Source organism: Chroicocephalus ridibundus, chromosome 6, assembly GCF_963924245.1.
Source record: "Chroicocephalus ridibundus chromosome 6, bChrRid1.1, whole genome shotgun sequence".
Lineage (NCBI taxonomy): Eukaryota > Metazoa > Chordata > Aves > Charadriiformes > Laridae > Chroicocephalus > Chroicocephalus ridibundus.
Window position 1 is genome coordinate 21486419 of NC_086289.1, and position 26568 is coordinate 21512986.

The 26568-nt window shown below is 43.0% G+C and overlaps 1 protein-coding gene across 8 annotated transcripts in view; it reads left to right on the top strand.

Annotated features, from left to right (window-relative positions):
* MARCHF8 (membrane associated ring-CH-type finger 8) overlaps nt 1–26568 on the top strand; it is a 102515-nt gene that overhangs the window by 26032 nt on the left and 49915 nt on the right. The window contains exons 2-4 of one of the 8 annotated variants that reach the window (XM_063338376.1): nt 15542–15936; nt 18938–19007; nt 20284–20416. The exons of 6 other annotated variants lie outside the window; for them this stretch is intronic. In XM_063338376.1, coding sequence (XP_063194446.1) covers nt 20387–20416 — 30 coding nt within the window. In that variant the 5' untranslated portion in view covers nt 15542–15936; nt 18938–19007; nt 20284–20386. Of the gene's footprint in view, nt 1–15541; nt 15937–18937; nt 19008–20212; nt 20417–26568 lie in introns of those variants that run through there. One more of the 8 variants, XM_063338375.1, reaches the window with a different exon arrangement.

Genomic DNA, 26568 nt, shown 5'->3' on the forward strand with positions numbered 1-26568 from the left:
TCACTCAAGATGATCCTCACCATGATCTTTCCTGGTATCGAGGTCAGGCTGACAGGCCTGTAGTTCCCCAGATCCTCCTTCTGACCCTTCTTGAAGACGGGCATCACATTAGCCACCCTCCAGTCATCTGGTGCCACCCTCCAGTCATCTGGTGCCACCCTCCAGTCATCTGGTACCTCCCCTGTTGACCAAGACTGTTGATAAATGATGGAGAGAGGCTTGGTGAGCTCTCCCGCCAGCTCCCTGAGTACTCTTGGGTGAATCCCATCCGGCCCCATAGACTTCTATGTGTCTAGGTGCAGAAGCAGATCATTGACTACTTCCTCCTGGATTATGGGTGGGTTGTTCTGCTCTCCATCCTTATCTTCCAGCTCCGGAGGCTGAACACCCTGGGGATAGCTGGTCTGACTACTGAAGACGCAGAGGCAAAATAGGCATTAGGAAGCATTGTCTCAGGAGTCTGCTGGAATCTCTCCCTTCCCACCTGTCGCACGTAGTCATCGTCAGGGGTTGTGCTGGGCAGCTCTCTGGGTAAGAGGGCTCTGCTGTTTCTTTGGTCCCCTCCCATACAGAAACTGCACGTGCTGAGTGAAACAGCCCCTCTGCCAAATTCAGGGCACTGCTGTGAATTGACCACCCTCCTGGGAGGTGATGGGGGTTAGGGGGCCGATCAGATCAGAACAACTTGTGGTAAGTCTGAGCATGCAATGAGCCCAGAAGTGGGAGTCGTGCGTGAATCTCCTTCTAAACCTGTTCTTCATTTCTGACACAGTGACTTCAGTGTTAACAAATCTCCCCTGTGTTTCCTTCATGATAACTAGCTGAAGTGTTGATTATTGTTTCCCTTGCCAGGCTGCTGTTGCACTTTCATGCCTTGGGACATTTGAAACAGAACAGAATGCTTATTTAAATATGTGCAATATTGCAGAGGAAATAATGGGGACTGGGACTACGCGAGCAATAAATTAGGCTAACCTGGAAACACTTTGTGTTTCCCAAGTCTTGTCCTTCCTGTCTCCGTAAGCATGTTCATTCACCCCGCAAGTGTCCTGTGTTCTGCCAAAACCACAGCTGGAACATCTGGACCTGCCATCCTTGATGGACAGCTGTACGGACACGGAGCCTGGCCCCTGCATGCTCTTCCCCCCTCCTGCAAACGGCGTTGCTTCTGGTGTTAACCTTTAATGCTGGATCTAACAAATAAGCTGGAGGGCAGTGAAGTTGTTAATGTGCTGACTTTGACCAATCCAGTTAAATTTTCATATTGCATCAGTTAGGACTTTCAAGGCTACTTGCTAGTCAGAGTCCCTGTCAACCCTTGGGTGCAATCAAGGACATGACTGTGAGTTTTGCTTATATTTAAAGTATACAGTAAAGGTGCAAGATAAGGTGCGAGAGAAAGAAATTGTAGATTATTGCTGCCTTATTTTTAATCATTTCAAAAGGCCTGTTTTCTGTTTGAGGTAGAAACCACTGCAAGATAAAGAGCAGCATGTGGAGCAAGCATGATCCTGTGTTGAGGAAATCTGCTGAGCAGTTGTAGATGATTTTTGTGCCCTAGATAACATCTGCTGTAGAAGATGAGGACGCTAGGTAAAACTGAGAAAAAAGACATTTGCATTTCAGCTTTGTAACTTCAGTAGAAAGTCAGTGAAACTTCAATACTTTCACATTTCAGTTGCATAACTTCCATTACACAACACAGCTCGCAGTTATTTCTTGGTGTTGTGGATGCCTGTGCATAGTTCTCATGGATTTCTGCAAACGCATACAGTAGTTTTTCCGCAGCAAGTGCAACATTTCACAGTTTAAGTGCTGCGCTTATCTTACCTTACCTTTGCTATGTAATAGAAACAGTTCTTACCTTTTCTGTGTAGGAACAAGAGTAAGCACCTCAAACAAATATGTATGCTGCGGTCTCAAAATGTTTTGAGTTGTACAAAGGCGCTTGCTAATCTGAATAAAATCACACAAACCCCAAACCACAATCAAAACCAATGGTACTACTACAAAGATAAATATGTAGGTTTGCTTTGTAATACCAGGCTATGTTCTTAGACAAGTGCATTGCCAGGTGTGTGCTTTGTGGATCGAGCAGCCTCATGTGCGGATCTCCCCTGTTGATTATCAAGCTCTGGCAAAAGCCAAGGTGAATACATACAGAGTGTCAGCTAGCAGGTGAAATTTTGGCTTGCTTTTGTCCTTGCTCTTTCGAACTAGACCTTTGGCTTGTCTGTACCTGCATCATAAGAAGTCCTACAGAGGAAAGGCTCAAGAAGCTCAGCAGCTGAAAATGAAGTACCAGTGTGCCTACAGAGGGAACTCTGGCAGCCTGTGAAAAATCAGTGTTTGTCCTCTTCCCCAGAAGGAAGATGCTTTAGATCCTTTATAACCTTACCACCTTTATCATTGCAATCCATTTTCTCAGATTGGGTAATCTGTAGTCCCTAGGTATGCCTCGTGGCAGATCAACATGTAGGTTCAATACCTGTCGAAGTCTGGGGCAAAAGTCCTGCTGAATTTGAAGGCATCGTAAAAGGAAAGCTCCTGCCTGTCATTTGTGTTTTAAGTCCTCAGTGATATGTTTAAATGGCAGAGCCTGGTAGATTCTGGTTCAGGTTAGTGTAATTTTCAAGACTTGAAACAGTTGAAAACTGTGGTTAACAGCAGTCTTTCATGAAACTTTGTTCATTTCACCAGTAAAAATGGGGAAGGTCACAAAGGGATTAATACTCTTGCATTTAACTCAGATGAACTGTTAGCTTTGAGTGCTATTAATAACCATCATTAGCTTCTTATCCTTCACTAGGAATAGCTTCATACTTACCTGGTTTAAGAGACAGTCACTCTATTGTTTGTGAGATGCTACACCCCCCACCTCCCCCCGCCCCTGTTTGGTGGTAACACGCTGGCAGCGACGTTTCTCAACGTATCCAGAAGCCAACAGCTCTCAGGATTTGAACTGGAAACGAGGAGCCAACGCTGGCGTATGGCTGAGGTGTTGCTCTGGTTTTGTTTTGTTACAGCACTGCCTGTTTGAGGGCTTTGTGCCTCGCTTGCTGAAGCAGACTGATGCGTACCACAAGTTCTTAGTAAACGTTATTGCAGTGAGTGAAGCTCCCTGGGCAAAAGCTTCTCTACTGCTCTTCTAAAAACGTGTGAGTAACTTCACAACCGTGGCTTCCTCTGCCGCGATCTCTGCAGATCTCATAAGCGGATCAGGAATGGACGGGATCAGTGTCTGAAGGGGAGAGATCATGAGATGTTGGTGCAAGTCATTTTGGGTGCGCAGTACTCTTTCTTCTCAATGGCCTGGGCTGGGGAGGGAATACTGAGTTGTCATCAAAGATCACGTATACTTTATCACAGAAGCAGATGAATGTTCTAATCAAATTTAAACTTGCTAAGTCCACTTGACTGACCAAAACTCTCTTCTGTCCTCTGCTCTAGAGGAACTATATTCTTGTCTTCCAAGTGCTGTGTAGTATTACTGACTGCTGTGTGCTCAGCGGGGGTGCTGTGATCATCTTAAACATCTCTAGGTGCTTCTCAAAACTGTCATCTTGGAGCTACTATGACGACTTAATTTGTCTGGATGAAATTATAGTGAGAGAAGTACATTGTGCTGCATCTTGCTAAATTTCTTCTGCTGCCTTAATGATCTCTTGCATCCTGTAACAGGAAAGGCACTATGGGCTATTGATTCAAATAAGCCACGTCTTACTGGAAAAGCAGGACTTCCTTGAAGAACAAGAAAGAAAAAAAAAATGCATTTGCAAGAATTTTTAGTCACAGATCTGTAAAAATCATCAATGTGAAGGTGCATGCTTTACGCTGTTGAATCCAGCATGACACTTGGAGAGCTATTATATTGTTTTTAAGGTACAGAAGCACTCTGTGACCTTTTTCATTCACTTTTTGGACTTTGAGCTGTGAATGTGGGCTCAGACTGGCCGAGCTTGATGCAAACACTCAGGCATTTGTAAGGCTCTGTGGGGTGTGTGTATGTGTTTGGTTTTGCTTGTCCATTGAACCAAATCATTCATTGAGCAGCCAGGCTGCAAATCCTTTTGAGAATTTCACCCCTTATTATTTTTATACTGAGATTTTTGTGTTTATGTGTAGCTATGTACTATATTAACGCTGTGCCTGGCATTATTCCTTTATTAAATTGGCTTTGTATGGAAACTGGTTAACTATTTAAGAATTTTTGTCTGAGTATCCTTTAACTCTTCTGTGGCAAGCAGACTGTGTCTCTTGCTGTGCTGCTTATAGGCTTAGCCTCCAAAGTGGGAATTGCAAAGTCCTTTCCTGACAATTCAAACCTTGGCTTTTACTTAGTGTGTTTTTCAATGGATCATAAAGCATTTCTGGGAAAACATTGATGTCACACTTCCTACTTTTTAAAAAGTAGCAAAGAGACAATTTTTTGGCAGAACAGACAAACCTGTGGCAGAAGAACCCCTGAAGAGCTGCAGTGAAAATGCTTTCGTTTCTGCAGTCTGGAAGCAGGTAGGAATATCTCCCAGATATACTGGAGAATGCACCAGGTGATTGAGACGGTTGTAACATCCTTCTGAATTGTATCCCTGCAATGATGCTGTTGTGCGGAGAGCGTGGTATTTCCATGGCTGATTTCTATGCTAAAACAGACATTTGAGTACATGTCTGTGTAGGAGCAGGTGCCTGAATGTACTCTCACTCTAATTAGCTTTAGCAGGTAAACGGTATACCGAGAAGCACTAAGTAAATAGAAAAATCACTTGAAAAACTGCTTCACACCAATTGCCTCTCTTTTCTCCACGGGCGCACGCTTGAATACCACCCTGCTCCTGGTCTCTCCTTTTGGTTATTAGGAGAGTCATTCTTGTGCTTGTCAAGACAACTTATCTGTTACTTGCATCACACCCTTCCCGGGCACAGCGCTTTGCAGTTGCTGTCGGTGCCCATGTGAACACGCTCGTGCAGGGCATTGCCTATTTCTTTACTCCTGTAAACGCCTTGGCATCTGGCAGTGGTGTGAATGCCTGAGGTGCTCCTTCTGCCCTTGCCCGCCTGCCTTCTCCTCATGGGCGATTGCCACCACTCCGGCCCCTCGCCAGCTTCAGGGCTTTCTTGTCTCCTGTGTGTTCCTGGCAGGAGCATCACTAACCTCCCTTTCTGTGTGGTACCTGGAGAGCTGTCAAGAAGCACACAGAAAGCAGCCAGGCCTGGATTACCCCAGTGGAATTCGGGATTTAATTTGTTCGTCTCTTGCTGTCCTGCTAGACGGTGTTGGCCAAGTCCCTTGGGTGCCTGCGCTACCCTTCCTCCCATCTGTCAAAGAGGGCAAGCGCTGCTGAGTAATCTTGTAAAGGGCTGCAGGTCTGTGGATAAAAGCAGAGAGGCTGGAAACGTTTGCCGCTAGATCCTTTGCGATGACCGCTTTGCCAGCGTCCTGCTCTGCAGCCGGTTCTGCTGAGCTGGCCCAAAGCTCTGCCGCAGAACCTGGTGGGCACGGGGTGCGTGGAGAGCGGAGGGGTCTTCCTCCCGCAGGTAGGCATCGCTTGATCTCTGTAGCAGTGAACATGCAAAATGCTATGACCTTCCCAAATTCTGCTCTCTTTGTGTTTGTGTGCAGGGTGGGAAGCTGGTCCTCTCAAGCCCCGCTGTTGGAAGCCAGAGCATGCTGCTTCCCAGCAAACCCCAGTGAAGAGGCAGAGAGGAGGCAGGAAGGGGGCGGGAGGGGACGAGATGGGAGGGAGCTGCTCTCGTTCCCGCAGTCCTAACAAAAAAAAAAGTTGGGTCATGTTGTTTCATTCTGCATTGTGTTTGTCTTGGAGTGTGTACAGTGTGTGTGTGTGAGGAACGGAGCAGATGGCTTCTGAGTGGAGCTGAATTACGAAAGGAAGACTGCGGGAAGTGGCTTCTGAAAGGAATTTGAAGGAGAGGAGGAGAAAACCCTTTATTTTAAAAATTCAGTAAACGTAATAAAAACTAACAGCAGTTGATAGAGCAGCAGAGTTTTATGTAGCAATGCTTCAGAGAATAAACTTTGGAAGTTTCAGGTTTTGCTGTTTGCTTGTAATCAGACTCACTTATATACAGTCTCTGTTTCGATTTTTGCCTGGTTATTGCTTTGGTGTCTCAAGACCGGAAACTTAGGAGTTAATTATTATGATCTGTAGCTGTTACATTAACCTGAATTCTTAAACCACCTGTCTAATATTAACACAATCTCTGTCTAGCTTTCACTAGCAGTGCACTTGAGCTAGCTGAGAGTCATTCTTTGAAAAATACGATCTTCTAAAAGAAGTGCCAGTGCTGTTCAATTACGTGATACCCAAGTATGTTTTGGTGGTGGTGTTTAGCAGGTCTGTTGATATTTCTGGTGTATGTTAACGTGCAACAGCTTTCTATTAAGGGATCTGAACTCACTATCTTAGAGTTTATATTTTTTTTTTCTTCCCTGTCAAAAGCATGCTTGCTTATTTGCAGGAGAAGTGTGTGTCAGCCATGATCCCACAGTGAGTTGTACGCGCGTATAAATACCTGTGTTGGTACAGAGCGCTTCTGAAATCATCACAGCTCCACAAAGACGTGGGTCAAGGTCCTACTCATACTTTGCAGTGATTTTCATCATCCAGTAGCTATACTCTTTCTTTAAAGTGATGCTGTCAGGTTCCTGCAAGCTGATTTTTGAAGTTGTTTGTTTTTTAAAGGTAATGTCTCTAAATGAGAGACACCAGAAATACAGGGGTTTTTCTCCTGTAGAATGTTTTGCCTCACACATTGATGCATAATGAGTGACTTTGTTGGTTTGCTTTTTCAGACAGGTATGTTTCTTTACCTGGTGAAATACTTAAAGTAGGTTGGGTTTGGGCTTGTTTTGGGCTGCTTTTTTTTGTGAGAGAAGAACAAAGATTAACAATTCTGCCAGGGAGGCATGCCTTGGTGTGGAACCCTTGGAAAGTACTTGAACTTCAGAGTTTTTAAAACTGTGTCGAGCTTTCAAGTTGCTGATTTCCCTTTAAAACCTGCATCCTGGCAGTTTAAAGGTTTAACTTCTGATCCAGAAGTTATGTATAGGCTTAGAGTCGCACCCCTGAATTTAGGTAATTCTGCTTGGCCTTTATGCTGTTTATGAAGAATTTTTGATGGGGATAGGGGGAAGTTATTCTTTAGCAATCGCTCCTCCATGCTTTGCTGAAATCTAAGCTCTTAGGATTACAGCCTTCTGAGCCAATTGTCCTCGCACCTAGAAACAAAATCCACCTTCGGGATCCATTCAGCTTCTCACGGTCCCAGAAGTGATGGTCTCTCATCTGCTACTAAACATGTAGCAGATATTGCTCCTGTTCTAGGAAGTTGCTTATGGAGATTTTCCATGACAGCCACAAGCCAAAGCACGCTTTTATTACTGAGCAAGCCCGAATGTGTGTGCTGTGAGGTCAGTGGCTGAAATTCAGAATTTCATTTTCTAGGAGTCAAGAACTGACTTTTGGCATTCTCAAAGACAAAGGGAAGAATGGGATCACCTGTTTGTGGAGTTTTAAGTTTATTTACAACCCAATCCTCTCTTCTTGGAAATAAGTACTACTTTGATGTTGACGCAAATGACTAAAAGTGGCCTGTTTATAATTTTTTTTTTTTTTATATATATGCTTGAATGTAGATTGCATCTCATTCCTTGTGGACCTGACAATAGGTGGCTGTGTGAATCAGGGAGAGGATTGTTGTCAAGTCTGCAGCATTTGGCTTCACCCCTGCGCTAAGTGCACACTAGGTGCTCCCACCACGTTCTTTAAGGTGCAGCATCTGTGGTGATCCTGGAGGCAAGAGTCTGGGACCATGTCACCAAATGTGTTGCATGCACACGACACATCTGCCATTGTAACTGTAAGTGTGCATGTTTAGCACAGATACATACTTGGATTCTATGAGCATGGACACAGTTTTGGGTATAGTTTTAGCATTAGAACATTTTCAGTAATAAGTTTGTATCTTATGCTTAGGTTTTTCAGGGACCTTATAGTACAGAAATGGTATATATGTCTAAAGTTTTTGTGTAACCTACTTGAGTCTATATCAAAGCTAGATTTGCAGACACAGATTTCCAATGTGCCTTACTGCCTTGAAGGATAATTGCATTGCCTACACTGAAGTACTTCGAACTTGGAAAAACACTACTCTGGATCTCACAGACATAGAAGTATTTACGTCTATTTATCTCTAAAAAGTCAATCAGATTTTTTTTCTAACTCTCAAGTCAAATTAATTCTCTGTGTTAACTGGATCTAATGTGTGGTTGGGTTCATTTAGTTAAGTATATCCTACTTTATATCTCAATGAACCTGTGGGGGGTTTGCCACATTTCTATTTTTAAACTACACCCTAAATTGCTTTAGGTGTGAAAAATTACTTGCTGCTTGATGTTCTTGAATTAGCTTATAAGCAGACATTTGTAGTTGTTACCTGCTTGACTCACACGCTTCCAATATGAGATGAAACCTTTGAGATCTACAATATCTTCATATAAAAGCCCAAAGACTTTTGCCTTTGCTTTCACCTTCAAGTCCATTCTTCAAGGAAAAAAGAAAATGAGGTGAAAAAAAAGAAGTGTATATGTTCTGTTCCTTATTTAATGTCTCTTTAGCACATTGTTTGTACCAAATGCTTTTCCTCTAGATAATATGCTGTAACATTGGAGAGCGTATCGTCCAGTCTACAGACCATAGGAATCGAGAGTTGTGTTTTGATTGTGATTCTGTTGTGGTTTTGTAACCACATTCTTGTTGGAAACAAGCACAGAGATCTTGTCAATGGGGAGGAAATATCAGAACCCTGTGTTTCTTACTAGTCTTTCAATTAATTGATTCTTCTGATTGCAGGTTTAATTTTTCCTGCAGAGGTTATAGTCTAGGTTTATACATTACTAGCAGCTGTCTTCATGCAGGATTGTCTGCGCAAGATATCCGCAGCATTAATAGACATTTTGATCTCTTCACTAAGGAAATGGGTTTATGTGGCACGTCGGCTAATTTCAGTCATCGTTACTATATTTATGTAGGGTTGTATGTAACAGTACTGTGTTTAGCTTTCATCCCAAACTTTTTGGACAAGCTTTGGTATGCTCAGGAAGTGAGGCAACAGTACATAATGACATAATTAAATACCATCACCCACTCATACACACTTAATTAATCCAAGAGATTGTCTGCCACTCCAGGATGCACTGAATTCCTTTCCTAACCTAGAGGTTAAGATTGCCAGTAGGAACTTGGAGTGAAGAAGCACGTGATGCCTCCCTGCGAGCCGGGATTATTCCGTCACTGCGTAAGGCAATACTTCCAGCACCCTTGATGTGGATGTTGAGTGGGAGCCCCTCCTGGGAGTCCCTGCCTTCCCCCGACACCGGCGCCCAGCCCTCTGTGTGTCGCTCAGCATCTTCCAGCTCTGCCTCCTGCTCAGGTGCTTCACCTACTTCATGCCTCAGTTCCTTTGTCGACACGGTGGTATCAGGAGGATTGTTCACATTAGCTAATATGTGTAACGGGCTTGAGATTCGCAGAGGAAGATGCAAATGGCGGTGGGTGACATTAGTAGATAGGAAACTTGCAGAACAGATGAGGTGGAAGAAATTCTTGAGATGCTCTTCTTAGTTCAGGTGCACTTTTTAATGTATAGTCTCCCAGTTACAGTGGTGAACTAGTAGATGTTGAGGGCTGAGTTGTGAATGCTGCACAGCAGTGACGGTAGATCAAAAGAGAGGTGACCTCGACCAGCAAGGCCAGGCTGGGAGCCACTACTACACCAGGTGTAGCCGGCTTGAGTGTACAGGAAACTGAGAACCCGGAATAAATATCAGAAACAGCCCAGCACACCTGAAATCATGGCTCCTGAGGATGCAAATTAGTTGGCTGTAATTCCTATAAGCATGGTTAAAGTGGAACCTGATTCATGAGGCTGGCGAAGAAATGAGGGCGGAAAGGAGAGGGTGGGTGCGGTAGAAGCATGTACGTTGATCGTCAGGCGTGGACTTTTTTCCTTAGTCATGGAAATCTTTTGCAACAAAGTAGTTGATCTTTCTTCTGATAGCAGACCTTTATATTAGCCATTTAATTAATTGATTCGTTTCTGTTGAGCTGTCAAAAATGGACATTAAAAGCTTGCCTATGTAATACTGCAAATTTCTGCAGAGGCAGGTTATTCTTTGAATGAGGATTTTCTGATCCTTTCTTCTGTACTTTTGTCACTAGAAAAACAATAAATGACTCGTTTCAGAGGTGGCTACCAAGTTTGATCTTTTGTGAAGCATCTCCCATGCTAGATTTGTGCTTCCCTGTGTGGAGCATACTAACCTTTATTTAAGGGAGAAAAAGATGCCTGGTAGAAACAAGAGGGAGATCTTTGCCTATCTTCTAGCATTTGGGGAGTGGTTGTATAGAACAGAAAGTTGTAGTTCCCGTAGTTGAGTACTGCCTTCCCAGGGCGGATTCAAGCAGGCCTGCCTGTAAGTCCTCCGAGGCTCTACGGGAATAGATGTCACACAAAAGAGAAGTCGTGTCATGTCACCTCTGCAGTGTATGTTCATGCCAGGGTTTTACCACACAGCCCATGGAACTTTTTTTTTTTAGCTTTTCTTTCCTCTTCCTAGACTATATTTTAAATCCCACAACCACTTGTTGATTAGAATTATGGATTGGCATCAAATTCCTAAGAGAAGTATGAGATTGTCCTTTTCCTAGGAATTAGAGAGAGGAGCTTAAAAAAACAAAACAAAACAAAAAACCACCAGTGTAAAAGTCGTAGGGGCCGCTTTCGTGTTTTTTGAATACACACTAATTAATTGATTTTTACTTTTCCTTTAAAGTGGTCATGGAACAGCCTTTTAACACGCATTGGTAGCTTTTCCTGAATGGAAAGTTTCAGAACAGGAAATGTTTTAGTCATCTCTGACTGGATGCACAAACCCCACATCAGTTGTAAAGTTTTTTTCTGGCGATCATCTGCCTGCCTATTTCTAGTAACTGTGCCCAAGCAGTGGCTGCCAGAGGAGGTGGTTTCTGGGCTGTTCAGTTTGAAACATCACCATACGTTTCCCTCAGTAAGTGGTTTACGTGATATTTTTTGGCTTCAGTTTTTATGCATAACAACAGTGAAAACATTTGACTGATCCCAGAGAATAGGAAAGAGTTGTTTTTTGGGGGTTGTTTTTTCCCCCCCCCACAGTCCTCTTTAGTAATGTTTACTGTAATGCAGATGGCTGAAAGCACATTATTTGGGTAAAGATTGCGAGGCAGGCTCATATGCAACCAAGTGAAACATTCACTAATTTTTGTGTCTTAATTTCTCTGAGCTGGTTAATGTAACAGCAGTTAAACAGCTTCATTCCGCATGAAATGCTGCAGTGTGACTTTCCCCCCTGGCTGCTGACAAGCATCAGGTACTCCAGAGACACTGGAGTTACTGAAACATCCACAGGCAGAAATATGGAAGTGACCCCTAAATCGGATGTTTCTGTTTTCAGGCACCAAGGGTGGGACGTTAGGGAAAAGGGAAGCACAGCTACTGCGTATCTGTAAACTTTAAGCTATTTTTAAGTTAAGCACTTAAAAGGGAAGCACTAGGGTACGTAACAGAAATTAGGGCCACTGGGTACTGCCAGTGTTAATTTGTGCTTTAAACTAATGTAAGATACCCTCTCCCCTTACAGCTGGGAATAGAACCAAACTGGTTCTCTTCTGTGATTAATAAGAAAACCTTGACTATTGGGCTTCTATTGCTTCAAAGCAACAATCTGTATCATCCCACAATGATGAAGGTCATGTGGAAGAGGGAAAGGCATGTTGGAGTACAGATTAAATTTAAAAAAAAAAAAATCCAAGCAGCTGTTTCGTATGTACTTTTTTAATATGCAGAGCAGAACATAGCTATCTAAAATATATATTCATGTATTTCTAGGCCCTGGGTAACAAAAGGGCTGACTGTCCTGGTTTCTAACCGAAGTCAGCAGCATAAAAGCAGCACCTCCAAGCCCCAGACCCTTTCCCATCAGTCTGGTTGAGAACAGATTGTTTTATTTTAATGACTCCTTTGAAGTCTGTGACACTAAAGGCCAGCAGGGATGGCCGCATCTGACTTGTAATGACCTGTGTTACAGGGATAACTCGATGCAACGTACATTGAACCCGTAACTCATGGTATGTGGAAGAGGCACTTTAACCTCCAGCCTTGACTTGAAGACGAAGGGTGAATCTTCTATCTTACTCAGTAGTTTGTTTCCATGCCAACCACCATCACAGTCTACAGGCACCACACCTGACTGACTTATTTATTTTTTAATTCTGAGTTTTTCTGGCTTCAGATCCCAGCTGCTGGTTGTTGGTGACTTTTTCTCCATTAATTGCAACAGGCTCTTAATTGTGTTTTTGGACCTACGAGTGTGTTACAAATGAGTTAGGTCATCCTCTTTTTACATAAACTTACAGATAAAATTCTTGAATCTCTCCCAGCAGGGTGTTTACTACAGCCTTGAAAATGTCTGGGGAGGAGCGAGGGGTGGAAAGAGATCCTTTTCAGCCCCTTCTCCTATTTGAAAGGAAAGATTGGGACACTGGAGGTGCAAGCGTCTTAATTACGAGGCAAGCTGTGCTGCTTTTAGGGTTTTGTTGTTGTAGGAGTTGTTGTCCTCTCTCAGCTGTCCAGCACCGACCTTGGCAGTACTGGACTTCAGAGGGAAAACTGATCTCTACTTGCTATAATGCAGGGGTGAAGGGCATCAGTCTTGTGCTTAAACTCCATTCAGGTTCTCATCTCCAGTGGTCACTTCACTGCAACTTCCTAAATCCTTTGCTGTACTCCTGCTTTATAGACTGAAGCCCGTGTAACTTGCAGTAACAGCCTGTGTCGCTTTAATTTGGTGAAAATACAACACAGTTTGAGTATAGGGTTTCTTTCGCCCAAATCAATTTCAGATGCTCAGTGTCTGTGAAGTGGCTGTAAGCCTCATCATTTTTATCACCCTGCTAAGCTTTGCGTCACCTGTAAATGTAACTGGCAGCGACTTTCCTATGGTGTTTTTCTGGGTTTTTTTGTGTTTTTTTTTTAAATACATTTCCAGATGAATATTGAAAATATTGACTAATGCCTGGCTTAGCACTGATCTTGTGGAACAGCAGGAACATTTTATTTGATTCTCTGTGGACAAGGCCAACTTCAGATCTGTCAGGAGTTGCATCTTTACCATTTAACATGTTTTCTATCAGTATCGCTGCTCCCATTTTTAGGTGGAAAAATCTGGGAAAAGAAATAAAAGCGAATGCTCCACCATATCAGACATAGCAAAGGTGGGAGTTTTGATGAGCTAAAACAGACTACTAAGAAAATGTTAATAGACGATAAGCTGGCAAAAAAAAACCCAGATGGGGCGAGCATGTCTGCAGCAAGACAGCGCTTTTTCTGAGGGACATTTCTTCTGTCTGAAGGACATTTCTTCTGCAAGAGTCAGTGGGGAGAATTTCGGGAGTGGGTAACGCACCCAGGTATTAGGGCCTTCTTTTTACACCGTTTGTTCTGTGTGTTTTGAAGCCTGAATAAATAATGCCGTTTTGAAAGATGTTTTCTAATGGTTACTAGAATGAACTGAATGAAGTCTGGGAGCTTGCAGTTTCCATGGGAAACTGGGCCTTTCCCATGAACGCAGCAAGGGAGACAGAGACACAACCTGTGTGGCTGGGCTGCGTTGTCCCCCTCAGAGCTTTGGTTCCCGCTGTATCGTGTCCATGCCACGCTGTTTTGTTCTATTTTTTTCCCCCTTATCATCTATAAACCTCTGTTTCCTTTTGAATGTAGATACAGCAGAGAGCACTGCTGTTGCTCCTTAGGTTTATGAGCGTTTTGAACTCCCCCCAGCCCACCCAGGCTCACGCTGTGTAGAACTGGTGGCAGCTGCTTATCTCCTGAAAGCGTTCCCAGTTTTAGCCTCTGCCCGGCCCTGCTGCTCTGCCTCCGAACTGCCAGGAATCCTCCCGCTGGCCCCAGGGGAGATCGGGAATATGTACTGAATGTGCTAGGCATCATCTCTAGATCCAAATGTTTGCTTTCAGGAGTTCTGATATCTAAGTGTTTTGGCAACTTACTTGGTTTCAGTTTAACCTTTGCGCCACAAGCCCACCTGTACCATGGCTCGCAGGAGGTAATCATTGCCAGACCCCTGCTGTTCCTTAAACACTTCTCTTTAGCTTCTCCCTACCTTTGGTGCTACAGCTGCTTATTTAAAAGAACTATTTTTAAAGTGCCGTTCCCTAGTACCTCACCCAGCAAAAAACCCAGATGTGTTTCCTCCAGCCTCCTCTGAAATGCACTCTCGCTGTTTATCCTCTTCCAGCAAATCTCCACCGCGGTCTCTCTGCTCACACGTCCCCCACCGGCAATTCAGCCCCAGGCTCTGGTACCCCCGCGCTGTCTGTCGTTAAAGATGATGTGGGGGTAACCAACTGGAACACAAGTAGAAAATCGTTGAAGTCCTTTAAGATTGACTTCTCTCTGTCCACCTGTAGCAGACCTTGCTGAGACGCACACACAAGTCACAGTGGATTTACAGAGTGAAGGAAGGCAGACAAGGTCAACCCATTGTTATGGCCCCTGCCATTTTTCAGTTCAGTCATTAAGACAAATAACTGCGAAGTCTGAGCTTCTGGTTTATAACCAGAATTTTTTTGGGGTGTTTAATGCAGAGCCCTGACCCCCATGTCTGTGGCATCCTTTCTGATGAATTCTTCTTGTGCAGTATTTAGGTAGGTTGCAGCTGTTGTGAGCTTTGAATCCAATTTTTTTTCTTTTTGAGGAACTTCTGAGGAAGCTCTTACAGTTCCTCTTTATAACAAAGTTCTGTTTTTCACGTTTTTTTCTTAGGTTTCTCAAATGTTTGTGAAAGTGTCTTAACTAGTTCCTGAATGCGTAGTTTTGTTGGGGAGAACTTGTGTGCAATCCACTCGTCTGAACTCGGCTATATTTTCTGAGGCCAAAAAAGCAGAACAAAAAGCTAAAACTGTAGATGTAAGGGGAAATAAAACCCTTTAGGAAGCTCAACATGCCCCTTAGTTGCTTGGCCTTTTCACTCATGTTCAATCACCCAATTTTCTCTATTCTGAAGTGCTTTTTGTGGATTTGATTTGTTGTTTGTTTTTTTTTTTTTTCTTTTCCTTCAATCAATCTTTTAATGCTTTTTGGAAAAAAAATTCAGGCCATAGTGTTATAGCCCACTCTTGCTTTGTAGGTGCATTAGTGACACCCCCAGTTCTTGGGTAAGCAGTGTTACATTGCTTTGCAGCATTGTGAATTTACCATTGCGGTGACAAGCATTTGAATTAGGCACAGGCAGCAGCCACAAGCCAGCTCCTACCCGCAGGTACTGCTCTCTTTGTGCCTGCTGCTTGGAAGTGCGGGATGTTACGTGGCGTTGGTTAACACTTAGTAGACAGTTTGGATACTGGTGCTAATTTCGTTAAAAATAGATATAAAATCCTCACTTCTTTTTTCCACCGTGGAATTTGCATAGGCTCGGAGAAACATCTGCTGGATCAAAGTCTCTTAGCTCCTTCAATGTGTTCCGGATTGCTGAAACTCCCTCCAGCCTTGTTTGGAAAAAGTCCGGTGTAACATTGGATCTGCGCAGCCTGCAGGGCTTCACAAGCCAGAGAGGAGCAGTGCAGCGCTTGCACAGGCGTGATTACGCGAATTCACAGACAGGAAACACGGCTTGGCATTTAACATCTCCTTACCCTGCCTGTTCCCCATGACGCTGGTGCCATCCACATTGGTTCTTCCTCTCTTCCACCCTCCTTCGGGGCTAGGCCTGGGAAATGTCCACCAACTCTCTCTAGCCACTACCAACCGAGATGGTCGCAAGTGAGACGCTGGGGCGCACAGAAACTTGGGAGAGAATATAACAAGGTAAAAACGTGAGATAAATTGTCACCGGATCGTGACCACCCTTTCCTAAGCTGTGGCCAGGGAGGACCACAAGTGCTCATCCCACTGGGGGTGTATCTGCCGCTTGAGACATGCTGCAGAGAAATGACTCACTTTGCAATCGTTATTTTGCTGATCGGGGGATAACTAATCTTTTTGTACTGCAGGTTTCCGTTCAGAATAGTTGGGGTGGTTTTTTTTCACCCAGACATCAAAGAAGTTCTGATTGGCAGCTCGGAAATTTGCGTAAGGTCTGAAAGGAGGATTTATAGGCAACGAGCAGATGGTGTACTAGAGAATTTCCCCAGGAGGCTGCAGTTATTTAAAAATGGGAGAAACTAAATAGACTGTACAAAATTTGACTGTAAAATTAACTGGCCAGCCAGTAGCTAAATACTTAACCAAAATGATTCAGCTTGGCTCCCAGCACAAGCATGTAATGAAGTGATGTGTCTGCGAGCTGACGCTGCACGCATTATTTCAAGTTTCACCTAGTAAGTGCGCCTGAATGAAAGATGATTTTGCTAAGCACAGCTCTTGCTGCCGTGAGGCCTCTCCTGCATCTTTTCCTTGCACAGCGGCAACGCGATTGTTCAGGCGTGCAGGAGAATGCTACGAAATGCGGTTCATTTTAAATGGAATATAAAGCTGTTCAGCCAAACTCTAATTTTTGAGCTGCTCTTTTTAGCCTCGTAAATATCAGAATTAACATATTGGTTAAATTCCAATATTTGGTTAAATAATCAAATACTTAATATTTTACAATAAAACACAAGTTTTTTGGGGGGGATGCAGTACTCAAGAATATATTAACCAGAAGCAGTCAAATATCACATCACTTAAAAAAAAAAATCTGTGAACTCATGTCACTTTGGAGTTGTATACCACATGGCTTTAGACTTTCAATATCCATGTTTCCCATGGTTTTTTTTCTGAACCTGTGATACATAGGAATTGGGGGATTTGTTTATGGGTAGGGGGTTTTTAAATGGACAATCAGATTTTTAGTGCAAATGTCAGATGCCAAGGTTTTAAGGAACACAAACTTCGTGTGCTACGTTAAATGAAGGGATGGACTCAGAAACCAATTGAGTTCATTATTCTTTAAAAAAGTTAGGAAAACACTTTTTTTTTTTAAATCCCTTTGAAGGACCCTTTTTAGAAGGCAGAGATAGTCTTTAATTCTCTTATGTTTTAAACCGAATACCCAACGGAGAGAACTGCCTGAAATAATAAACAGCATTTAATTACTCTCATGCTCATCTGTTTGTGTTCTGGTTTGCTTCTCCCAGAAACTTACTCCTAACACCTGGTGTCGTGGGAGCAGTCCTGTGGGCCACGTGCAGGCATAGTTCTGCCGAGAGTCAGCTGCCGTAATGCTGCTGCACAATGTAATTGAACCAGATTTCTCTTCCAGCTTGCTGGGTTTGCATCATTCTTCGTAATAGCAGTAATACACCTATTGAATTTAGAAACCAACCTTCCTAACCTCTGACCTAACCTCCTGAAGTACTAAGAGGAGAGGGTAAATATCCAAAGGGCTATGTGAAATTCTTAACTCAGCCTAGATAGATGCTTCCTTGTAAACAGAGCCTTACAAATGCGTGTTTACGGCAGATTTCCCCCTCCCCTCCAGCAACTCATTTCTATTAGCCTCAGAGCCTCTGGGGGCAGGGAATCTCAGAATTCAATTCTAGCTTCCAGATATTAAAGAAAACATCTGGAGAGTGAATTCATGACAGTGTGGTTGCCCAGGTTAAGCTAAGGCAGAAATTTCGTTTGCGAAGTGCTTGTTCCCGTATGAACCAAAACCAGGCACTGCTCTGAGGCTGTGCAAGGGTCTGCAGGGCTGATGCCAAGCGGGAAGAGTGTTCTGTTGTTTAACCAAAGCTCATCTGGTATGAAAATACTGAGAGATGAGTTTTGAACCCTGCCATCAATAGAGCTGATCTTGCAGCTTATTATTTACTATTTGCTGGGGTTTCTGAAGTCAGTTGGATAGAAATGAACGTAACATACCCTGTTTCAAAACTATTAAGTGCGTTGCACTCTAAACGACTAATTTCAAATGTTTAACCTGCTACTGTTTGTTTATAGTGTAGAAGAGTAGAGTTTGTAGTGCAGAGCGTGCCATATGATGATGTCTCCTCTAACAAGGTGTAGTCCGTTTGGCTTCCTTTGCAGAAACAGAAGATATCTATAAAATAGTCCTCCTGCATCTGTCCCGTTCAGCCTGATTACTTACCTTGTAGTTCAGAGCATACAAAGCTGGGTTTATGCAGAGCCCCTCCCTCCCACTTTGAGCAGCCCTGCTAATTCTCTGGAAGCTTCTCGATTCCCATTTTTAAATCCGTGATGGAGGAGCTGGAGGAAGACATCAAGGCCTTAAATGTTAAGAACCTTTGCCTCCTTGGGGCTTATCCATAGGATACAGATAAGTGAAGTATTTCCACAGCCTTTTTTATGGACCTGATAATGTTTGTGTGGATTTGATTTTTGTATTGGACTTTTCCTTTTTAAAAAGGAGTATTTGATCTGTGGGGAGGGAGAAAGACTGAGTTATGCAGAGTGCTCAGGGTACGGGACCAGCTGTGGTGGATGAGACAAAAGGTCCATCTAGCTCAGGGTGTTGTCCTTGACCATGAGAGAGAGAGAATATGAGAAACAAAGAATGTACAGAGTGGTCCTAGCTGCAAGATTCGTACCGTGTAATTTTGTAGTAAAACTTGAATTTTCAATGGGGTGCAGTCATATGAAAACCTCGGTTTAAAAGTGGATGTGGCAGGGAACTGATGGAGGTAAGAAGATGATAATTAGTCTGAAAAATGTGCAGTTGAAGGGGAAGGGAAATCCCCTCCCTCTGCCTTGTGGTGTGTACAGCATTCCCAGCGTCAGAGGGTGTCCCAGGGAAAGCATGAAAATAACTGCAACTGTCTGGATAATGTCATCTGGAGACTCCTAAGGTTAGCTTTGATCCTTGCAGGAGGATCACCCGTAGCAGAGGTGAAAGAGGAGTCCTGCGAAAGTAATAACCAGTCACGACTGAGCACTAAGTGAGTCTAATGTGTTGAATGTCCATCCTCTTCTCTTTGGTGTCCCTCTCAGCTGTCAACACCTCTCATCTCTCATTTTATGTGCGAGTCACCTGAGGTGGGAATAGAAAGCAGGGACTGAGTTTTGATGTGACCTGAGAAATCTGACCTCCGCGAAGCCTAGAGAGTTATGTTATGCTCAAAGTGAAGAGCCACGGTTCAGGATTTAGGAAGCTGCACGCGCTCTCTCACTGTGAATTATGCATTAAAGCCATGTTTCCTTTACAGGAAACTAAGGGCTTGTGAGAGCCTCGTCAATTGTGTTTGGAGGGTTTGTCATTTGGATTGCAGCAGGTAACTGATAAAGAGATGCCAAATAATTTGTTGTGTATCTAACAACGAAATCAAAGCAAACAATTCTGAGAAATGGAACAGACTCCACAAGTGGCGTGTGTTGACATTTGCCTATTGCAGTTATTGCACTTGCAAATAAAGTACTTGCAAATTAGCCCTGTCTTCCTCTTTGGAAGAGTATGTTAAAGTAAGTGATTTTTGTTGTTAGCTTGCAAAGTTGTACTGACATAGCGGAATTTATTGCTCAAGAGAAGAAGCAAGAATCACATGAATTTATCCCCCATATTCTTCCACCCACTAAGTTCTCCCTCCTAAGCAATCTCTTTTCTCTGTAAACAGTCAACTGAAATTGCCAGCTACAGCAAGCGCCTTTTTTCCACCTTCTTTGTGCTGTATTATTTTCTGGTCTGTCACATTCGTTCTCTGTCTTCAGTGTTCATCTTTATACAGTTTCTCTTGCATCACAGCCCTTAGGAATAAGAAAAATTAATTACTAAGCAACTGAATTTACTAGTATTGTGTAGTCCAGAGACATGGCTCTGTGCTTATCATGCTTTTTTTTTGACTTCTGGTTGCATAGATTTTTATATTAAAAAATAAAAAAAATCACCAGATGTATTGGTTTGACTAATGAGTAGATGAAAGAAAATGGATCTGGGAGGGACATCCTCCTTGCTCTTTGGACATCGGGAGAATTTTTATGTTTCATAGCACAAAAATTGCCAGGGATTGTTTTTGGGAAGGGGGGGAGAGGTGGACATCAGCTGCTGCAAGGAATGGAGCGTGTTTGTAGGAGCTCTCATGCATTATTCATCACAAGCTCTTTTCACTGGGATCAGCTGGAGGAAGTAGTTAGTCTAGTTTGAGCTACCCTAGTATTATATTTAGGGGGCTTAAACAAGCCCAGGCAAGTACAGCACCAACTCTTTCTCTTCATCTGCAGGCAAATGTAGGGCAGTCAGCAGCTCTGCTTGCACAGCTACTGTCTCTTTATTCTGGATAACAGGAGTCATGCAACCAGGGGAAACTACACTGAGGATACACACATGCATTCGTGCTGGAAAATGAAGCTTCAGGTAGGAGAATGCCTTGTCAGCAGAGTATCTTGGCTTACAGTTCATTGCAGGGATGCTGTTAAGCCCTGCAAAATAAATATGTATGTCCGGGCAGCCTGTCAGGAGAGGCTGCTGTAGGGGCTCCTCGTTAGAGTGCTGCCTGAACCATCCCTTTTCGTGGGATACTTTATTCAGTTCTAATTGTGAAGCTGCTGCCTTTTTTTTATTATTATTTTTTTTTCTTAAGCACCTTTCCTTCATTCACATTGACATCCTTCTGAAGGTGCTGGGGATTAAAAGCAGAGAGAGAACTTGCTGGGTTTTGGAAATTTTTTTGGTTGTTTTTATTTAAACTGGCTTTTAAATTGTATTGGTATTAGCACTTTTATTTGGGGGGAGGTAACCATAAGAGATCTGTTAAAACACAGCTGGGTGTGATAAGCCTTAAGCTCCAATTGTGTCCTTTCAGAGTGCGTGCATTTGAATGGCTGCAGTATTTACTACTTTTGTTTTAATTTTCTGAATAAGGATGCCTGTAAATTGGGGCTTCTGTTCTCAAAAGCTCGTCTGTATTTTCGAATGTTATCACTCGTTCTAAAAGAAATCTGTATTCCTTCTCTGTACAAGCTTTGTATGTTTAGATCATCAGGGCTCGAGCAACACTATTAGTTCAGTTTTAGACAAAGAAGGGGATTTTGCAAAACCTTATGGAACAATAACAAAGGGTCTTTGTTCCGTTCTGCAAGCATTATTTGCTCTGTAATGTGTGGGGTTGTGCATGTGTGAGAAAGGGGGGAATACAAACCCCTAATCTCATTTGGCAAAAATGTTCAAATGTTATTTGCTTTGTCTGTCTTTTAAGTCTGTCGCTGCTTCTGGCTCTGAACTGCCCTGGGGGGGGGGAGTGGGGGTGGGTGGTGGGGGGGTGATGTCCCGCCTGCCCTCCCTGGCTGGGGGGTCTGTGTCGGTTTTGGGGGGGATTTTATTTATTTGCTTATTTAGGTGGGCTGCTAAAACCCCCAAACTTGAAAGCGCAAAAATCAAGAGTCCTCGCTAGACAACTAGGACGAAGCGGTGCTTTGCTGTACAGACAAATTGTTTTCTTTTAAAAATGGTAGCTTTAAGTCCAATCCAGGGTTTAGTAAATAAGCATTACTGGTGGAAGCAGAAATTGTCAGCTTTACGTGAAATCCGCCAGGAGGAGATTAATGATCACGTGCTTTTGGTGAAGCTTAAATGTACGCTGCCTGCCCCACTATGTTGCCTTCCAAGATGACTTGATCACCTAAATCGAACTTGCATGTACCCAAGAATATGATACTTAGTGACATTTCTTTTTTCCTTTTGTTAACAATTGGGAGTGACGATATTTTGTCACACACACTATCAGCCCGTGGCTTTGGGGATGGGGGTAGTGGGGGACACATCAGTACTCTTGGGAGTCCTGCATAAGTTGAAATATTGCCTTTTTAAAAATGCAAAAAGCTCCTTTTGACTTCATGTGTTAAAGTTCTTGAAATTTATATGCTGTGCATACAGCGAGAATTATAATCTACTACTTGAATTTTGCAGATGCTTCAATATTTGTTTTGAGATAGAGAGATGACAGTCTAATACTCTTTTACAGCAGATTGTATGACCTTTCCACGCATAAGATCCTTGTTTCATGGAAGCTTGATAGCAGGATTCTTTATGTGATTTTATTAGACTTGTGAGGTCCCATGTGTTCAGTTACTTGATTGAAGTCAGTGGAATTAAGAGACGGATTTGGGATTTAGTGACTTAAACTGTAAGATTTTAATTTATTTATTTTTAACATCAAGTGTATTTTACTGCTTCACTACTTAGTTACACCTGGAGTCCAGAGTTGTGTTTGCTAGTCATCAGGGTATAGGGAAGGAAGGGTTATTTCTGCACTTGCATGTTTAATGTGTTAAGCTGATGTGTTGATAGTTTAAGTTTTCTAAAAGCATCTCTGTGTTCCTCTTTTTCAACTGTCCACATTCACATTTTGTCTGTACTCAGTCCCCCTGCCACCCACTCAGCTGATAATTATTTTTTTCTTATAATCAAGTAAGATTTAATACTATAGCACAAACCAGCAATTACAGCCTTATTGGCACAGAGAGGACTCAAGCATGTTCACCTCCGGCTTAAACCAGTTTGGGCCCAGATAAGGACCTCATCTTTGATGTGCCATCTGAAAGTGCTCAGACTTATGCCTGTGCTTCAGAAATTCCTCAAAATCCTTGTCCAGCTGAAGCATGAGGGACCTGGATGGACTATGCCACTGTAGAACATAAAAACTCATTCCTGGGGTGAGGAGTTTTATTCCGGTGTTTACGATTTTTTAAAATTCAGGCATTATTAATAATAATAAAAAAATAAGGAACGTTCACGTGTCTGCAAAATGTTTGGGATCAAAATATCTATGAAAGTTCCTAAAGATTTGCTCTATCAGCTAAGAGCGAGGAAAATACTTGGACTGAACAGAGCACTTCAGGCACTACTTACAGATCCAGAAAGGTAAGAGTCTGCACTGAACAAAAAAGCCCCAGCTAACGAATAAGGGGGAAAAAGGGCAGAAATCCAATTTTTGGTTATTTTTCTGTAGATCACTGTGAAGAGCTGGAATCAGACCAGAACAGGAAACGTGATACTCTGTGTTCAGACTGAGGCAGGGAACAGGACTGAGACTTATTTGATGAAACTCCTTACCAGTTTTATCTCCTGTCTCAGTGCCTCTTTTTAATAGAATATGAAGGTTCCTAACAGTAGAGTCAGAAATACAAATATTTGTATTTACTGAAATATTCAGTATTTGGCAGCAGCGAGAAACGACACAAACTGAAATGAAAGAGTATGCTGATGTTGATATTAAAGTGAATGGAAGAGGAGTTATTATCTAGTTCTGTGATAAAAAGGCAGCATCCCATTGTAACAACATTTAAATGAAATGGTTGCAGCTGTGACATCCTTGGGAAAAGTAGTAAAAAACCAGGGAAGGCTAAGCATGGTGGCCTCTTTGTAGGACCAGTTGAGCAGTGGAGAAAGTTTAGGGTTTTTTTTTATTTCTCAGCTGACAAGGAATTTTAAAAGCAAGTCTGTGGTGAGAACAGATGTGAGTTTGGGTTTGTTTTGTTTGATTTCTTTTTTCAATTTAAAAAATACCTGAAGAATAAATGTGGATTGAAAGTCAAGTTTTTCAGTACTGCAAAATGAACATATTTTCGGCTCAGGGCCTTCTGCCCCTAGGCTGTCTCCCAGTACGCTTGATGGTGGGCAGGTTCTGGTGCTGTGGTGGCGCTGCAAGCAAACTGCTTGTGATGACAAATGATGTAACACTGATTTGGAGCAGATATTGCCATGCGTTCATGATGTCAGTGTCGTAGCCTGCCCTGTGCCATCCACCCTTCTCTCAGTGTCAGCCAGCTTCCTTATGGTTTTGCCACTGTCCTGTCCCCCAGAGTGGGGTGTCCCTCTGCCCCCCTCCTTTGCCAGTAGCGGGGAGGGACAGTGGCTGGGGCTGTGGGGGAAACAACAGTGGCACAGCAGGAAGGAGGCTCCTCTGCACCTCCTTGAGGAAGTGTGGCATGTCAGGCTGGAGATCTCTGCTCCTCGGTCTGGTGGAGGAGGGCAAAGGGGTGCCCTCATCTCCTCCTTCTTCACCCTCAACATCGGGATGGACTTGGCCAGTTTCATCATGGGCATGTCTTGGCCACTGGTGACGAGCGAGGGTTGGTAAGAGGAGTGATGGAGTCTGTTTTCCCCCAACCATACCTCCCTAAACCTCTGCATCTCATTGTCCAAAAGGCAGAGGATGCGCTGATACCTGAGCAGGAAGGACTGAAACCGTGTTGTCCATCCTTTCTTTCCTCCTGGGAATGACTGCAGGGCCAGCAGAAATGCAAAGCTTCCAGTAGGGAAGTGACCCTGTCTAAGATGTGGTGGAGACAGAGGGATATCAGGCAACCATGTGCACCTCTGTGGAGTGACTGCAAGTCAAGTCAGGCCTTGACTGCTGGTACAGGCAAACCGGATGCAAAAACTGTGCGGAAATGTGCCAACCCACACACCACCTCTCTCTGAGCAAGTCTCAGGCGCCGAGGCTCAACGAGGTGCTGTCTTGGCCATTCAGCTCTGGTTTGACCTTGTTTATTTGTGCACTTATATTAAAGTAACGGCAAATGAACAGCTTGGAGGTAGTGTTCTGGTGGTTTGGAAGGTTTTGTGTACAATAAATGGTAGTGTGTCACTGCAGTTATGCTTTGGAGTTCCCCAGTTGTATATTTGCCTTTCAGTGATGTTTTGAGAACAATCTGAAGTGAGATGACTGTAGACATGTACAACATCCGAGCTTAAAGCTAACAGAAAGATATTTCAACACAGTTTGTAAACGTTGGCATACAGAGGCTTATATGACCTTGGGCTCAGGTACAAAATCATGACTACGGATAGGCCAGTTAGACCTCTCCCAGTCAGACCACCTGTGTGTTGAACTCTGCAGAGAGCTGTAGAGAGCGCTCTGCCGTTGTGCCTCTCCCGTGCTTCTGGAGGAGCTTGTGTGAAGCTAGTGAAGGCTGGCAGCTTGAAAGCACTCCACTGAGAAAATGGAGGTCAGGAAGGAACTGACAGCAACTATTGCAGTCTGGGATTTGGAGAATCCATTTGTTTTGTCGTTTGGTTTTTTTTTGTCATCTTGCAGAGGGGAGCACAGTCTGCTTTATAGGGTCATCCTAGGGTACCTTCATCTGACTGGTTTGCTGCACTATAGGTATTCGAGGTGCTGGTGGTGTTTTTCTTTCACCTGCCCCCTTCCTGTCATGCATTGTTGTTTTTCTGATTTGTCTATTTTTACTAAGGTCTAAATTCAGTCTCTGCAGAGAATCATCTCCTAAATGGGAGCATGAAATAATGTTTTCTTGAACCCTTCAGCACCAAATGCGTATCTCATGAACGATGATTGTTCCAGAGAATTGACTCAAAGACTTAAACAGCGCTTTACACTCACGATAACAGGAATGCTAAAGTTGCCAACATCATCATCATAGCTAGAATTGAGAACCTGAGAATCGGTTGGACCAGAGCACTTTGTGGCAGCATGCAACAGGAGACGCTTGGGGACTAGTATCAAAACAGGCATGTAATTATGTCATATGTCTAAAAGTAGCATATCATTAAGCATAAAATGATGCCTCCTCAGAAAGCTCTCCCAGCCTTCACTGATTTATAGCTCAAGGACTCTTCTGTATTTGTATGTAATTGTTCTCAATAGATTCCTGTTCCGCTAATTTCTCCAGTAGCTTTTTCTGAACCCAAATATAACTTTGAGCATCCAAAACCACCTGAGGCAAAGAGTCCCACCATTAACTATGGATTGTGCAAAAAAAATACTCTGGTTTTTGTTCTGAACTGCACATTTCATTCGATGCTCCCTGTTTCTTTCACTGGAGAGACAGGAGATTGTTTCCTAGTTATTTTCTCTGTGACCATCATGATCCTGTTATCTCTTCTCCATGTTGAAGAGCCTCAGTCTATTTAGTCATTTTTTGTATGGAAACCATTCATACATTTATTCAGTCACCCTCACCCCCTTACCCTTTTTTGTATACTTTTCAGTCTTAGTAACTCTTGTTTGATTTCTGTGGGATGAGAACTGCACGCAGTATTTAAAATAGCATTTCTGGGTTTGTAGAAGACAATGGTGGTTTCCTGGTTTGTTTTCTGTCCTTTCCTTAATAATTACAGACACTTGGCAGGTTTTTGGTCCACTACCAAGCGCTGAGCTGATGTTTCTGTAAAATTACTTTTATAATCTGAAGATTGCATTCCTAAGTACCTGGACCCCAGGTTGAATATGTAAAATTCAAATTGTCACTTGACATTTATCCAGCCTGTGTGCCATTAAAACTTCCTTTGGAAAAAAAACCTTAATTTTTCACTTGGATATTTTTTTTTTGCCTTTATATCCCAGACTAATAGCTTTTCTCGGACCTGGTTCAAAGATGAGTTTAAGTAATAACAGTGTTGAAGTTTTCTTGTTTATTCTCACATGCTGAAGACGGAAGAATTCAAAGGAAAATGAGCATAGCCAGAATGGCAGTTCTTAAAAAAAACTTCTTTATATGTAGTAAATATTTTTTTTTAAAACTCCATTTGAAATTTATTTCCTC